The sequence below is a fragment of the Gallinula chloropus genome (genome assembly GCF_964237585.1).
Source record: "Gallinula chloropus genome assembly, chromosome: 1".
NCBI lineage: Eukaryota > Metazoa > Chordata > Aves > Gruiformes > Rallidae > Gallinula > Gallinula chloropus.
In genome coordinates, this window is record NC_140085.1 from 68,306,483 (window position 1) to 68,323,900 (window position 17,418).

The following is a 17,418-nucleotide window of genomic DNA, read 5'->3' on the forward strand; positions in this document are numbered from 1 at the left end:
AATAGTTCCTTGGCTACATTTCTCTTGATTTTAAGTACACTGGAGTGCTCTGTAATTCTATGCCAATTATTTTCTTTGATAATTACCACTGACACATAAAGTGAAGGAATACATTTTAGAGATGCCTATTAGTCCTCTGTGGTAATTAAAATTATACAAAATCAACAAAAGTGGTTTTACATTACAATTACATTTACATATTTTTCTGAAATAATGGAAATTGAGAATTACATGGAGACCAATACATCACTACAGGATAACTATACTGGTATTGGGAGGGCTACCAATCACTACATTATAAAATACACCTACTTTTGAATACATTTGATAACATAATCCAGAAGGTCCTCTGATAGGTGGATCTGTGAGTGAGTCTGATAATGCCAGCACAGTATTGTGAAAATCTGGAAACTAACAAAAGTTTTACAGCTGGATTTTGGAGCATTTAAAAACTTTCTTCATGCTGACTTCTCTGTGAAGAAACTTGCCAGCTGGTGGCCAGATGTGACACAGTGCCCCTAAACCAAGAAATACTTTCCAGGAGAGTCACTTGTGAACCGTGGCTCACAGGTGAAAAACAAACTGAGATCCCTTGTGGTGCAAACTGTGACTTATGTTGTTACCATGGTGCTCTCAAATGCCTCCTGCAACAGATCAGTTTGAAAGTAAAGCAAGTTCTCTAATGAGCAAACTTCAGTGCCTAACTGAAGCCGAGCATCGCCAGCTTTGGGTGAGCAGTTTCTTAAGGACAGCGCTACTTTAAAACAGGAGAGAACAAGGGACAAACTAAACTTGAAAAGGAAGTCTTTGAGCTGACAAGCAGTCATGAGGTGTGAAGTCCTCACCTATGTAGCAGTCCCCAGATTTTCAGAGGAGCAGAGGTCTTGGACATTATGACTTCATGTAGGCCTGCCTGACTGATTGTAACTGGTAGGCAGCCCGGGAGGGTGAGGCACTGACTTCATGCAGGCCAAAGACAGATACATATGTTGAAAAGTGGCAGGATTGCTACAGGTGTAGGATACAAAGATGAAAGAGCATCATGGACAGACGTGGAGAATCCAGGAAAGGGCAGTGGTCTGTGTTGGTTAGGTGAGCGGTCCTGAAGACGATTGGTGTGAAAGTACAGCAGGGAATATGCGGAGGCCAGAGATAGGTGAGCAGGTCAAGCACTGGTGAGCTGAAGCAGTTACCGTGCATTATTGACCTGTGAAAACTGAGCAGTGCCACTGAAGGTAGAGTAAACATTATCCAGTGAACTCACAGAGACCTGTGACAAGCAAGTATGCTTGCCAGAGGTGCAGGGCACCACAGTGGCTTGACCTGTCCTGCAAAAGCCTGAAAGTACACCTACATAACAAAGAGTATCATATGAAAATTCCCTATGTCCCACTGTCCAGAGTATGGACAATGAAAGCATGCAGTGGCCTTCCAAAGACCTTCCATAGGCACACAGTCTTTAGGATAGTACTTTGTTTTAATTGCCTAACAGGGTCCAGTGGCAGTTGAACATGTGTAAATGCTAAAAGGCAAGCAAAGAACTATTATTCAAAGCCTGTAAAATGAACTATGGAAAATGTGAGTTGAAAAAAGGACTGCAAGTTTTCAAGATAGGATTTACAACATACAAATGAGTGAGGACAGTGGGAGATAAGCAAGCCAAGAAAGGGATAAAAGCAATTACACATAAGTCCAGAAAAGCTGATGACCTACAGAACCTGCTTTGTTTCAAAGTATTACCAAAGAGAAGTAATCCTTCACATCCTGTGGCCAGTTTCAATGAAAGCAGAGTTAGGAACCAGAGTGATCTGGAGAAAATTCCTAAGCATAGGATGGGCAGGGATATCCTTCCCCATTTTGAAAGTACTAAGGAAAAATAACAATAGCTTGAACTAATACTTTGGAGGCGCTAGCTTGAGGTTTGCTCAAATATTTCAAAGACCTTGAATATATTGTCTGAGATTCTATATTTTCTTTTTATTACCAGATTACTCCAAGTAAACCATGACTAAGTTTGGTAAACATGTAGACAAAGTCTGTAGACAAATGCCCCATCTCCCAGCTGGAAAAATGATGCCATGACTAAGGTAAATGCACTGTGCTGCTCTAGAAAAGAAAGACATTGGTATTCTTCCAGTGTACTCAGTGTTAGCACTAACTAACAGAAAGTAATGGCCACCTCTCCATTTTCAGAAGAACACTTCAAAGTTGTGTCTTTGTGTTCCCCCTATAAAGGTTGCTATTTCCAAAGGTAAGAAGCAATATCAGTCTACATAGGTTCATTTAACTATTCTAAATACCAGTAGCTCATTTGCTCTTAAATACATTTTGTTCATCTGCTTCACCACTAGACATATTATGAAATTCCAAGGTCGTCCACTTAACTCCACCTGAAGAACTTCTTTAAATGTATAATTGATAGATCTCAATCTTTTTTGTGAATTCAGGAATGCTCTAATGTTGTGACAGAGATCAAAGAACTGAAGGGAAAAGCCAGCAGTGAACTGATTAATTCCTATGTGATAGAGCTTGAGTGTGGAGCTAAGCAAATATACCAACCTTCTTAATAAAACAATTTAAAAAAATCCCCAAACAAACAAAAAGAGAAGCAGCCCCACAAAAAAAAGAAAAAAAAAATATAAAAATCCATACACCTGTCCACAATAAATGTTTTTGTCCAACTTTTTGAATCCAGTGAAGACACCATTGTTACATTGACACTAAACTGGAATAGCACAGAAATCAATACCTAACTCTTACATTGTATTTTCTTTGGCCTATCACCATGAATACATACCTGTACACATAAGGGAGACTTAGTAGTGTGTACACAGATATTGGCCCTGTGTATCAAGAAGAGAATTCACCCCACTGGGTAAACTTTCCATGCTGTGCATGGGGATTTGGTCACCTAACTCCCATTAACGTTAATGGGAATTGTGCAGCCTGACGCCACTCTGATATTTTTTTGACTCGTTCTTCTAGTCAGACCAAAGTAACTGCTGATCTGGCCATCAGAAATAAATATCTGATACATTTTTGATTTCTTTGCCCTGTCCTATGATATAAAATACCTTACAATGACTGGCAAAGATATTTCCAGCTGAAAACAATCTGATTGCAACCTTCTACGTAGTTTATCATAGAATCATAGAATGTGTTAGGTTAAAAGTCACCTTTAAAGGTCACCTAGTCCAACCCCCCTGCAGTAAGCAGGGACATCTTCGCTACATCAGGTTCCTCAGTGCTCCATCAGGCTTGACCTTGAATATCTCCTAGGATGAGGCCTCCACTACCTCTCTGGGTAACCTGTTCCAGTGATCCACCACCCTCATATTGAAGAATTTTTTCACTTGTGTAGCCAAAGAACTTATATATATCAAAAGCTGTAAGACAACTCCAGGAAGTCAAGCAGAAAGTTTGACTGCTGTTTCCAGTGGCCAAAACAGATCCTGTGGCAGCTGCAAAATAACAGAACCACTCTGAGCTATAGGTGACCCTAGTCACCATCAGCACAGTCCAAATATAAGCAAAAACTGGACTCCTTGTAAGCTGCCCAGAACACAGAGCAACAAACCACAGTCTTCATTTCTCCCTCTACTCATACATATCTTTAGATTCTTGTCATCTTGCAGTGAAAGTCTGACAGTTAACTAATCTTTCCCTTTATGACCACTTCCCAGCTCTAAATCTGTGCTCATCCACACAAACTACTGCTGGAGTGATGGAGCTTAACCCTACCAAGACTTAGGTCTATAAAGGATTTGACGAACAGTTGGTGTTGAAGAGGACATTCTGATTTCTAAGGCTTTTTTTTTTTTTTTTTTTTTTTTTTTTTTTAAGAGCTTTGCATGCTTAACAGCTTGGACATGAATCTAGCTTTCATTTCAAAGTGCCTCCCTCTCACTTACAATATAACATTCTGAAACGTACACACTACATAGTATCTAGTTGTGCATCTGGAGGGGAATAATTCCTTCCATGTAGAGGATCTTTTCCTGTGGAAAGACGCTTGCCTGTCTGGTCACAATATCATGAACAACAGACCTTTTTAGAACTTAAATGTGGGCAGAATGGCACATATAGCCATTAGTGTCATCAGTAAAGCAAGAAGACCTTAAAAGAGTCCAAAACATGTGAAAAGAAGCTTGAACCGTTATTTATTTTACCTTCCCCTGGATCTGCTAAGGGAGAGCAAATTCAAGCCCATCATTCTGCACATGCACAAATAGGAGAGTCCTGTCCTTCAAAGACTAACTTCCATAGACAGATACCCCACAACCTTTTCTCTGCTGGAATCCATTCACAAATCTGAGATGGCAGGAGCTGGTGAATGCCACTTTATGGTATTGCCTTGGTACAGGTGCCACTGGTCGGTTGGTTGAATGGATTTTTCTTTCCTTTTCATGTTCTTGCAGGGATTTTTCAATGATCCTTCTCTCTATCTGACATTCCAGTTTTCATTTCTAAATTCTGCTGTATCCTTACCCCTCGCTAAGGCATTTGAGAGTGTTTACTGGAACTGAAGTTCCAAGAAGTGACTCAAGAATAAATGCTATTCCCTGTTTTTTCCATCAGCATAAACAAAATAATTTTGCCTCTTGTTGCTGTCCTTGCTTCTCATTTTTTGACTCTGAGACACAGAGTTTTCAGACTGAGAATACCTTTTAATGTGCTTTCATACAAGCCAGAATCATGAAGGGAGAACTGAGAGGCTCAGACCTTTTAAAGCAACAGGATAAAACAGTACATAAATGCATGTATATGTGTATAAAAGCAGTATATTAAAACCAGGGAGCACTTATCTACATTCACTCCCAGGTAGAATTCTCAGCAGAAGTGATCGCTCCTTTGGTATCAGAAATACCTGTAGGGCTGTTGGTTTCTGTAGAGAAAGTGGGCAGTTACCTGGGCACTGCAAAGCAAAGTCCCATTTCCCCTACAACAAAATCTCTGAAATTCAGGATTCTTCTGCCAAAGAATAGGTGGACTTGCATCAAGCAGCATGTACTGTAGTTGGGACAGTCCACACCCAGCACCTGAAGGAGGTGATTTGTCACCCCAATCAACAGCAGCATGATTTCTGTCCTTTAAAACATCAGAAAAGCAACAAATCCTAGGACCCAAATCCCCAAACTATCTTGTATTTTACTACTTTATTTTCATGAAACTACTATTCAAGCTGCACTGGCCTAAACAGCTTACAGGAATTATCACTGCTTCAGCCTCTGAGTCTCCTCTGCAGGCACTCTGGCTACTGCAGCGTCATCAGCGCAGTGCACCCTCCCTCAGGGCTTCTTATATTGCTCTTCAAATTGTCTCCATGGATTTAATTTGCAGATTAAAAATTCTGCTGCAAACAAGACCACTGATAATTAAAAGATGTTTTCATGGATTCAACTGTGAGCAAGCCAAGCAGCTGGTTTGGTTGCTTTTCATCTCCTGTCCTACAAGTGTCCGGTTGTCTCCCTGCTCTGACCTAGCAGAGATGTGTAAGCCATTTCTGCAGGCTTTCCATCTATTTAGCAGTTCGTAGAAATGGAAGCATTTTCTCCAGCATGTAACAGAACTCAACACAGAACACAGTCAAATGGAGACACAAATTTGGGAGGCTATTTCACATTTCTACCAGGCAAGCCTGATAGAAGCAGCAGAATGTATATATATATGTAAGATAGGATGCTTCTTCCCCAGTTCCCATTGTAAATATGACCAGAATGCACACCCAAATCTGACATCATCTGAAATTCAAGACACTGATGCCTCCATTTCCCAATCTCAAATGATTGATGAGATACATCATTGCCCACCCAAAGGTTCTATAAATGTTATTGATAGCATACAGTCTCAATTTTGTACACCTCTTAAATTTTCCTTAAGACCCTTGGAAATAATTTTGGCTAAGGTACCTAATAGCTGAGCATTAGGTGTCTGGATTTTAATTAAAATACACAGAGTCTGTCTATCCATTCATCTATTCAAGTAACAATTCAATCATTAAAAACAGGACTCATAGTATGGATTTCTTAGCCTTGACAGCAGAGCAATTCTACGGAGCCACCTGTTATCATGGATCATTATTTTAATACTGACAGAATCACACCTAACTCCCACAGGGCTACTCCAAAGTCCTCTCTAAAATGGAGACATAATTTCCCCTTAAATAGTTAATCAACTTGCCAATATTTTCATCACGTCCACTTCACTATCACTGAAAACCTTTCCTTGTCTGTTCAACTTTAATTTTATAAGAGCTGTGTATTACATTTCAGCCCCATATAAGTAACATACAGGTGCACAACATGTTTTAGCTAATTAATGCTTCTGTAACTAGAGTCGTTGAAAAATAACCATCAAATATTTATATAATTGCTACACTAAGAGGCCCTCAAAGAAGTATTGCCTTGTTCTGACTGCCATGCTAAGAAAGTGAAATACAAAGTCCAGAGACTTGGAGTACAAAAGACCCCAGTCTGCTCCCAATACTACATTACTCTCTGTGCATTCTCATTGGCTTTGGAAGGCATTCATTAACACGGATAATGGTCTTGGAGTCATATTAAATTTCCCTATCCCTTTAAAATTAATGTTAACTACTATTAAACTTTCCTCTGCATTTTAGATGAATGAACATTTTGAGACCATTATACCATTCACTCTGAGTAGCTGCAAGATGCCTCACATGTACTAAGGGCAGGAGATGCTTTTCTTGGCATTATGCACAAATCATATTGATAGATTTTGGAAAAAGACCTCTTTTTCAGACTGTTAATTTCCACTAAATTAAGCAATATCCATGATCTTTTATTTAAAAGTTGAAATATTTTATAACAAAAATATTATTTGCCAAGGAAAAAAAAAGGTCTATCCAAATAAACTAAACTCTTGGCCATTGGAATTCCACTTTTTTTCACAGTGAAGAATATTAACATTAATGTAAGCTATGCATGACATAAATGTGAAGTTAGGAAATATAGCAGATGCAAGAAAACAACTTGTATAGCAAGAAAATTGGTGGCACTGCTCAAGAGAAATGTCCGCAGCTAGAGGTGGGCATAAGAGGCAGAGAAAGAAAAAGCCCCTCTGCATTGAATATTTTACCATGATATTATTTTGGCTACGCTTGGCCTTACAGTTGACAGAAGGGAAAAGATAAAGGCTTCTCCACTGGCCAATAAAATCACCTTAGTGTGATAAAATAGTGCAATTCTATCCCATACATAAAATCTAGCTGCAGTTCTTTTAGTTGGTTCAGGTTGGGGAGGGGTGGTTGATTGGTTTAGGAGTGAAGGTTGTTTACATTTGGAAGTTAGGAAATTGGAAGTTTGTTGGTTTGATTTGGTTTTTAGTTATGTTTTGTGGGTTTTTTTCCCCCATGAAAATTCAGAAATATACCTTGGAATATCAAAACAGAAAAATCCAGTCTCAACCACCATCTTCAGTAGCGTTGCCATCAACAGTACTGCATAAGCTGATACACTGAGGACCTTAAGGACTTCCTTACTGCAAAATGTAATGTAACCAACAGAGTTTAATGAGACTTTCTTAAAGCTATGCTAGCTATAAAATTCAAGTTAGATGAGCTTCTTGGTGGTCAATTTACAGTTCATTTTAACATCATCACCATCTTCCCCTCAAAAGATATTTTCATCTCCTAAATGCTTCTTAGCAAAGTACATTTCATTTCTGACATGCTTGAAAACGATCCTGCTTTGTCAGAATGCCAAGGTGCATCTCCAGTGTCTTATTCTAGTCCTGTTATGCTTTCCCATACATACTAATTGAATACCATTCATGTTGCTTTTGCAGTCATTAAAGCAGCTCTACAACTTCAATTTAAGTGAACTACTGGCACTCCATATTAGGTGAAACAAAACAATCAGTTTCCCATAGAACAGAAAAAAGGTTTTAAAAAAAAGTAAATCCAAAAAACTGCCTGTAATGTCAATGGTATTTATTGCCCTTCCTGGGAATCAAGGTGGAATATTTGAGGTTACTCTTAAGATGGCCCTATCTCAGGCAACTCTTTGTGTATCTGATGCAAAATTTGACTCGTACCACTACTGTTAAATAGGGTTTATTTGGAAATGACTGTCATGGCTTTGGCAGCTGGCTCACCAAGGGTCAATGTGACCTGCTGGCATTTCTTCACAGTTTACAAAGACATGCCAAAGAATCTGGCTTCTGTCATGGACATCTTGGAAAGAGAGCTTTACTATGTTACTTTGAAGCAGAGGAAGCAAATCCTTCAAATTCTTAACACTATGCAGATTAGGATAAGTGTTTACAGAGTCTGTCTTAGTGGATTCTGTATTAATCACAACGTAATACTGTACAATACAAGGCAGTTAATTCTATGCAAGAGTCACCACCCAGTTTATTTTATCTAGCTTTGTAGACAGGCTAGTCTCAGATGGAAACAATATTTTTACTCATAGCAAACTATGCAACCAGTAGTTCCTCTTCTATCCTATTCTTTCCACCAAATATCACTTCCACGTAACCCTAAATTATGCTAATTCAGTGGTTTTCATGGGAACAGGCTACACTGGACCACCCATGTTTTGATTTGAAGAGAAGATAACCATCCAAATAGTTCCTTAAACTTAAACTGTCAGCTGTGGGCTCTGACACACAGAACATCAGACTCAAGGTCGATGGTGGCAGTATTTGTTATAACACATTAATGCATGCTATGGATCAGGTATGACTTTACCAGGGAGCACAGTAAAAAGGTTGTCAAATGTCATTACAACCACCCATCATTGTGGGTACCCAATATCACATTAGAGAGGAAAAAGTTCAACTACATGTCCACTGTCCTTTTTTGTGCAATTTTTCTCAGACAGGTAAAATAATAACCTGGTTTAAAAATAGGGGGATGGGGGAACAAAACAAAACAAAAAAAACCCCACCAAAACAAGAAGCCTGTATTAAGAAAACAGTTTCTCTGGAGGACAGAAATAACAAATGATAGAAAGCTATAAGGAAGTTGAAAGCTATTCAAAAATTCCTTAATTCACAAATCATGACTGGGTAGATATGGAGACAGATCATAGACTTGCCTATTTTACACATATTCAAAAAAAAGTAATACTTCCCTCTCTACATAAAAAAATAAGGTTATTTGTTTAGTTCCTTGTCTCTGTTCTTTTACACAGTGAATTAACAATACTAATGAGAACTGTGTTTGTCTCTAGTTATTCAGTATATAGCAACCATATTAACACCACATATTAACAAATATATTAACATCATGGAAATTCCCATTTTTTAAAAAATGTAGCTGTAGAAATAAATTTATCACAACACTATCCTGTGCTCCTAGGGATGAATTTCCTGATGTCTAAATAGTTTTAGCCTACAAAAGCAGCTTCTAGAGGAACTCTAATATCCTGTGAGGTTAGTAGACCAAGTAGATGACTGCAAAAGATGCAGTGCTTAGTTCATTTAGGTTAATCAAGCTTACAGTCTTTACAAAGTAGGGTTAACTGAGATCATAGATTAAGCAACTTTCCAGCCACAAGACAACAGATGCCCTTAGAAGTCATTAAGTGCTGAATCAGCTCTATTACTCAGTGAATATATCCTTCATGACTCCCACAATATCAGTAGAGAGGACAATGGCTTGATCCCTTTTGGAATTTGCTTGTTTCTTTGTTTTTTTCAAGCAATATGGTTAACAAGAACCATAACTACATAGGCCCTATCAAAGATATTTTTTTTTTGGCTGGATAGTTACTATAGGCCACCTAAAAATGTGATTTTCACTGAAGACCACAGACACAGCAGATAGTCTTTTGCCCTCTTCCTTTCTATTGCTACTGCTTCAAGTAGAATCTGATGCTGTTTCAAGAAACAGAGTGTGTTCAGGTTATACTATTGTTTTTAAATGAGTATTTTTCTTTTCAAGAATGTATGCAGGTGACATAAGGTATAGAAACCAAGGTCGGGTCTAACCCAAGGATCCAAAAGTGGATCCCCTCATGCAGAAGCTGCAGCAGAGAGGAATGTTTTGAGTTACCTTCTAGCCAGCCCTCTGAGATCAGACTTATCTTACGACCTGGTCACGAACATAAGGTAAGAGTGAGATATGTATTAGAACTCAATATGTCTGAATATGTCTCAACTTCCAATATGAAAGAGATTTACTTGTTATTTTAGGACAAAAAGAAAACAACAACAAAAAAACCAACCTCAACCAAAGACGTATGCTCAGCATAAAACACTAAACTGTAGTATTTGAAAGTCCACTATGCTACACACCAAAAATACAGCATGTTATGATTAAGACAGTTCTGAGTTTAGTGAACCTATAGACATATATTTTTTCCCAGGACTAAAATCAGAAGCTGTACTCGTATGAGCTCATCATACTATTTTAATCCACATATAAAGCCACCTGGACCCTTCATGTGTGCTTGATAAGTATGTTCTATGAAATTCATAGAAAGGTAACAAACGGGGTAGGGGGGAGGGGAAACAACACACACACAAGTCCTTTTCCTCAGGGCTGCTTTCAAGCACATCATCTCCGAACCTGTATGGATAGCGGGGATTGTCCTGAACCAGGTGCAGGACCCTGCACTTGGCTTTGTTGAATCTCATGAGGTTCACTTGGGCCCAGTTTTCCAGCCTGTCTTGGTCCCTCTGGATGTTAACCCATCCCTCCATCCCATTAACCTCACCACTCAGCTTGGCATCATCAGCATAATGCATAGGCCCTTTCAGTTTCTCAGGAGAATCTGGAGGGAAAAGCACTTTCCACTTTCGATTAGAAAGGTTCTGTGTTGGGGGGAACAGGAATGACTACGTACATGCACATATACAAATAGAAAAATGATGGGATTGCATTTTTTTTAAAAATTTCTAATTTTTTTCCCAAAAAAGAACTGGTCACCAAATAATTTCCTCAGAACTTTCCAGTTCATTTACAAAAAGCCTTTTCCTCTTTAGAAGAAAAGCTATGACAGGGGTTTTTTTTCTTGATCAGATCTCTATGACATCATTTATTACTTGTATAGTATTTAAAAGCACATGTCATCACTTGGAAGGGATCTGAACCATAATTTGAATTCAGCTGGACTTTGGGTAAGTAATGAGTCTCCTGTTGGATTTTTCAGGTTCTGATGAAATTCAGAAATGAAAGAAGCCTCCAAAAACCACTGTTCTCATGGGTTTTATGTAGTTTGGTTGTAAAAATCACAACAGCAAGATAGTCATACATCAGCAGCATTGAACCTTAAACCCAATGCTTAGTATAAAAGAATCTGGTTCTGACATCACTTTTCTGTACAGTGCAGGGGTGGCTCAGCCAGGCGCTGCCATGAAATACAACCCATAACCACCTGCAATGCAGAAAACTGAACAAGGAAAACATTGAGCCAAAAGGCCTTTCTATTTTTTCTATTCCTGCCTATGATTTAACATCCATACAACTATGACAAGTCAGCTAGACTCAAATTTTCAGATGCAATATGCAATTCGGTCCATATTTTGGAAGTATTTACTGGTTGCACTAAAAACAGTATGAATTCTCATCACCTCTGAAAAGAAGCTCTAAGTTTCTTAAATTTGGTGTCAAAAACAATAGAGCACCTAAAACTAGAACCCAGTTGGGACTTCTCATCAACTGATAGATATAGATATATCCATGGCTTTCAAAGAGGTACAGAGGAATAGCACAGTGCTCAGTGCATCAACATGCAATTTGGAAGACCTGTGCTCAATTGACCGACCTGCTGCAGTCAAGTAACCTAACCACAGGTCCCCCCTGATATGAGCGTAGTTCTGTCCAATATCACACACGTGGTGAAAATAAATACATTAAAGGCTGGGTGGTTCTCCCAGTTGCAATGTAGAAGCTGTTCATTTTGTGGGTGGAATAAAGAAATTACATAAAACTTACATAAGCCTGGGAAGAATGCTAAGAGTCACACTGAGAAGTTCTCCTGATGAAATATGAAATGTCTTAATAACACTATGCATTCCAGAAAATTACTTACAAGAGCCTTTCTGCATTTTAACAATATTAAAACATAAACACTCTTTTTTGTAAGAAAGGTGTGTTCACTGCATGCCGTAAGAGGAGAAGGACTTGGGATTTTGGTTGACGAGAAGCTCAATGTGAGCCAGCAATGTGTACCTGCCGCCCAGCAGGGTAAGAGATGTGATTCTGCTCCTTTACTCTGCCCTGGTGAGACCCCACCTAGAGTACTGTATCCACCTCTGGGATGCCAAACACAAGAAAGATATTGAGCTGTTGGAGTGAGTCTATAGGAGGCCATGATCAGAGAGCTGGATTGCCTCTCCTATGAACACAGACTGAGAGAGTTGTGGGGGGTGTTCAGCATAAAGAAGAGAAGGCTCTGGGGAGACTTGTAGCAGTCATACCTGAAGGGACCCTACAGAAAAGCTGGAGAGGGATTGTGGACAAGGGCATGTAGTGATAGGACAAGGGGTAATGGATTTAAACTAAAAGGGGGTAGACTTAGATTAGAAACGAGGAAGAAGTTTTCATTATGATGGTGGTGAAACACTGGAACAGGTCGCCCAGAGTTGTGGATACCTCCTCGCTGGCAGTGTTCAAGGACAGGTTGGATGGGGCTTTGGGCAGCCTGGTCTAGTGGAGGGTGTCCCTGCCCATGGCAGGGGTGTTGGGGACTAGTCCTTTCCAACCCAAACCACTCTGTGATTTGGACATATCACATTTGCTGCAACTGCAGCAGCAGTTGGGGAAGTCAGCAAGACTCTGTTAGAAAGAGTCTCACATATTTTTAAGAGATGGCACAGGTGTGATTTGCCTCTCAGCATTAATGCAGGATGAGACAGGAGATAGGTTAAGCCAGGCACTACTGCATGTCCACAGTAGGTTCCTGGACTCCCTGCCAAAAGGAAGAGCAGGCAGCCTTACTCTGAGCACCCAGTCACTGCCAGGCTGCCCTGCTAGCATGGCCTGGCCATGGCCATGTCCTGCACTTAGTTACCACCAGCACCAAAATGGCCATTACCTGTTGTGGCACCCAGTGCCATGGATGAGGAACATGTGTCTCCTTACCTCAGGATCTTTCTCTATCTCCAGCCCTGCTTCCACCAGGTTGTGTTCATATTCCTCCCGCTGCAGCCTCTTCTCCTCCTCCAAGTTGTCCATCGGGCTGAGCTCGATTACCTCTGGCCCTGGCCGCTCCTGCAAGGCACGCTGGCCACCATCTTGCTGCTGTGGTTCAGCACAGCCCTTTGCAGTCCCTCCATTCAAAATCATGGCCAAGGAGGCAGATCCACGTGTTGGCGCTGGTGAACCCACACCAAGTGGGTGCCGAGTGAGGCGTTTTCGGTAGTGGTAGGCTAACACATAGTCGACCTTTCTCTTGCTATCCCTGAAGCGCATGCCACTCTGGAACATCTTGTCCACAGCCCCTTCTTGCGTCCTGTCCAGGTAATTGTTTATAATCTGGGAGAGAAACACATGAGTCTCACAGACAAGAATGCCAAAACACCCAAGAAGGCGGCAGGCCCAGGCTCTATCTCCACGCAAGCACATAAAGCTGCGCAGTCAAAATTGGAGGTCAGCCAGGGGTAGGTATGACCTACAGGCATGCACTCTGAAAACCAGATTAAGTCATGCTGACCTCTTCTGACTGTAAACAAATAGTGGCTAAAGATAGTGGTCTTATCCCAGCACACTGCATACCTACAGAGCTGTCTTTTGGTCCTGCGTGTACACAGACCATATAGAAGACACCTGCCTTTTGAAATGGGATGGAGAATTGAGGACAAGGATCAAATTGCAGATCAGGATATGGGAAAGGATGTGCTGTGGAGCAAAGCTGTGCAGGGGAGGGAAGTAAACAACTGCATGCCGAAAGAAAATAAACTGATCTGAGCTAGAATGGGAGAAATATCCTCAGTGTAGTACAGGAGCAAGCAGGGCAGGGCTGGACAGAAGCACTTTGGAAAATACCAAGGATTAGAGAGGACATGCCCCATGGATGCCTAACAATGCCAGCTGATCTGTACTTTAACATATTATGAGAAGACTACATGACTGACCAGTAATGTTGCAAAAGGAAAACTGTAGCTAAACTCAAACTGCCTATGTTGCACTCAGTCACTCCCTCACACCATCGCTGACTCCTTGTGTCCACTCTCCAAACGCTACCAGGTTGAAGCTGCCTCAATAGTAACCCCACCATTCTGCCCCAGTTTGGATGGCAATTCTGTAGGACCACTTTCCAATTCTGATACTAAGCATAAGGCATTTAATTTAACTTCTCACTCACTAAGAAAACTTAACAACCACGATTTCCAGCTCAGCGCTGTAGCTTAAAACCCTCCACAGAGCTCTCATTCAGTAGAGCGGCACCAGCCCTCCAGTGACAAATAGGTTAACATGATCCAAAGCAATCAACCCAGAGCCTAATTTCAGACATTTACAGTTCCCATAGATGGCTATACAAGCAAAATCTTGACCAGTACACTTTACAGCTTGCTTTTATATCCTCTTCCCTTGCATGTGCTGGTAGTCCTGAGTGCAAAGTTGAAGCAGCATGCTGTATAGCAGTTTTCTTGTTCATTAACACAATACAAATTTTTGAAGGTGTTGTATAAATGTGCACATTATACCTTCAGAATCTCCCAAATTCTGTTTTACAGTGCTTGGCTTCAGTTAGCTTCCCAGAAAGTAGCTTTCAGTCACCGTATCACTAAGTAAATCTTGGGTTTATATGCATGCTACATCCTCCATTCTTTCACGAAACTATCACCAAATAATCTGTTCTGCACGTTGCACTTATCACACACTTTATGCATAATGTATGTATATATAGTCCCTTTAGGCATAGCTAAACTCACACTCAGCACTACACTCTGGCAAGGTACAAAACAGCTCAGGAGACAGTGTTTTATCACAATTCCCCATTTCCTACTTAGAAACACTTTCACACAGTACTCACTGGCAGTCCATGCAAACCTCCTGGATCCATCTCTGCCATAGAGAAGAAAAACCTGCTGCAGATTTCTCCCTTCCAGAGAGCTTCACACTACACAGCACAGGAGTAACGATGCCGCCACCACCACCACCTGGCCACTGGCACAACGCAATATATTCGCTGACTCTAGAGAAGGGGAGCTCTAAGCAGCCTCTCCTCCCTTGCTGGTGAGCATGGGTGGAAATGAGAAGTGCAAACAAAATGCAGGAGAAGGAGCACGGAGGTTGAAGAACATGAAAAGTCACTGAGAGGTTTTCCTGTTTATTACAGTGCATAGCCAGCTGCCACATCCCAGCCACCTGAGAGAGCACCATAGCAACATTTGATGTTGCTGGAGTTACACAGAATAATAGCATGAGAAGATACAACAATGCCTCTCTCTCCTTCCCTCTCTGTTAAATCTCTTCCTCACCCTTGGCAGCAAAGAGTCATTCTCATTATTACGGGTGTCTATTACACGTGAAAAAAAAAGAAGAAAAAAAGGAAATTCCTGCAAATTCCTGTAAGTGCATTTTCTGGCCCTAAATTTGCACTCCTTTCCTCACCATGTGACATCCTGGCACAAGAATACCTTATTAAGGAGGAACAAAAGTTGCTATTTTCAAAATGTTACTGAAGAAACTATCAAGATCTTTCTCTCCTCTCACAGGCATTGTAAAAGTGACAATCAATGATTTCAACTACAATCTTCAGCCCCACATTCATCGCTCCTTGACATTTCAAAGACAAATAGCTGGCAAACCAAGCAATAAGAAAACAAGAATATAGGAACAGCATTTCATGACGATTGCGTTCTAGTCCCCAAATAGTCAATAAATCACTATAAACATATCCTGAGAGGTAATTCCTCTAACAAACCTCTGCTTTGAAGACCACAGCCACACTACCCCTTCACCTTCCTACCCAGCCCCTGCTAACACCTGAGCACATGCTGGCTTGGGGTTTACACAGGGATAACCAATTTAGTCATCAACCTGCAGACCTTTTCCTTCACTAGGGGTGGTAGCAGTCCTTCTATTTCTGTTCTGAAGAATTTTGGCTAAAGTAAATAGTTGACAAAAGCTTGGTGAGACAACTACAGTAGCAATTAGTTCTTGCTATATGCTAAGACCCTACTGAACTACCTAAGGCTGCACTATCAGCTTGCTTACATAGTCACCTTTCCTAGCACAGCATGGGTTTGCCTATCACACAAGAGTGCACCATGTTCTGCTCACCGTCTTCCTCATCTCAAAGGTATCAGAGTTAAGTCATTGAACACGAGCTCCTACTTACAGAACTGCTGAAGGATTCCATACAGCTTGGTGGTTGAAAAGCTCCATTGGTCCTGTTGCTGTGCAAGGAAGTCCGGTTTTGAGGAACTGTGAGGTATTTGCTGTTGTATGCTGAAAAAGGGTCCCTTGCTGGTTTTTCTGTCTTCTGTCTGTTCAGAGTTGGGTGTGAGGAGGCTAGAGGAAAGTCTGAGAATAAGACATGAGTGTTGTTATACAAAGCAGGTTTTGTGCTGGTAGCTTCCTAAAGGAATGGGAAATACAGCAGTTAACAGGCACTGTTCAGTTTCAGTAAATGGAGAGGGGTGTGCACAGCCTACAGGTGTGAACTGCTGGGGAAAGGGGAACAATGATATAATGCTGCACTCAGCTCAGCATTGCCCTGGTTGGTCTACAGCATTTGGTTTGGGCACCCCAAGCACCAGGATGAGGTAGAGACTGACCTGCTGGGAAGCAGCACTGTGGAGAAGGACCTGGGAGTCCTGGTGGACGAGTTCTCCATGAGCCAGCAGTGTGCCCTCATGGCCAATCCCAGGGTGTATTAAAAAGAGCGTTGACAGCAGGTGGAGGGAGGCTATCCTCCCCCTCTACTCTGCCCTGGTGAGGCCACATCTGGAGTGCTGTGTTCAGTTCTGGGGTCTCTAGTCTGAGAAAGACAGGGAAGTAGTGGAGAGCTACACAGACAATGAGGGGTATCTCTCACAAGGAAAGGCTGAGAGAGCTGGATCTGCTTATCTTAGAGAAGACTGAGAGAGGACCTTTTCAATGCTTCTAAACATCTTGAGGGTGGATATCTGGAAGATGGGATCAGACTTTTCAGTAGTGCCCAGTGACAGGACAAGGGGCAGTGGGCACAAACTGGAACAGAAGAAGCTCTGTCTGAATATGAGGAAAAACTTCTTTACTCTGAGGGTGACAGAGCACTGGCACAGGCTACTCAGAGAGGCTGTGGAATCTCCTCTGTAGATCTTGAAAACCCACCTGAATATGATCTTGTGCAATTTGTTCTAGGTGGTCCTGCTTTAGCAGGGGGGTTGGATACGATCATCTCCAGGGGTCCCTTCCAACCCCTACAAATCTGTGATTTGTACTCCTGCACTTCAGTCATGAGGTTAGGAGCTGGAAAGTCAGCTTTGCAGCTAGCTAAGCACCCCCAGGAC

At 41.2% G+C, this 17,418-nt stretch overlaps 1 protein-coding gene across 1 annotated transcript in view; it reads right to left on the minus strand.

Annotated features, from left to right (window-relative positions):
• The window catches only part of ANO2 (anoctamin 2), a gene marked incomplete at both ends in the record, with an annotated part of 168,564 nt that extends 155,177 nt beyond the window's left edge, over positions 1–13,387 (minus strand). The window contains one exon of the mRNA XM_084276614.1: positions 13,058–13,387. Coding sequence (XP_084132740.1) covers positions 13,058–13,387 — 330 coding nt within the window. The remainder of the gene's footprint in view (positions 1–13,057) is intronic.
• Positions 13,388–17,418: the final 4,031 nt, after the last annotated feature.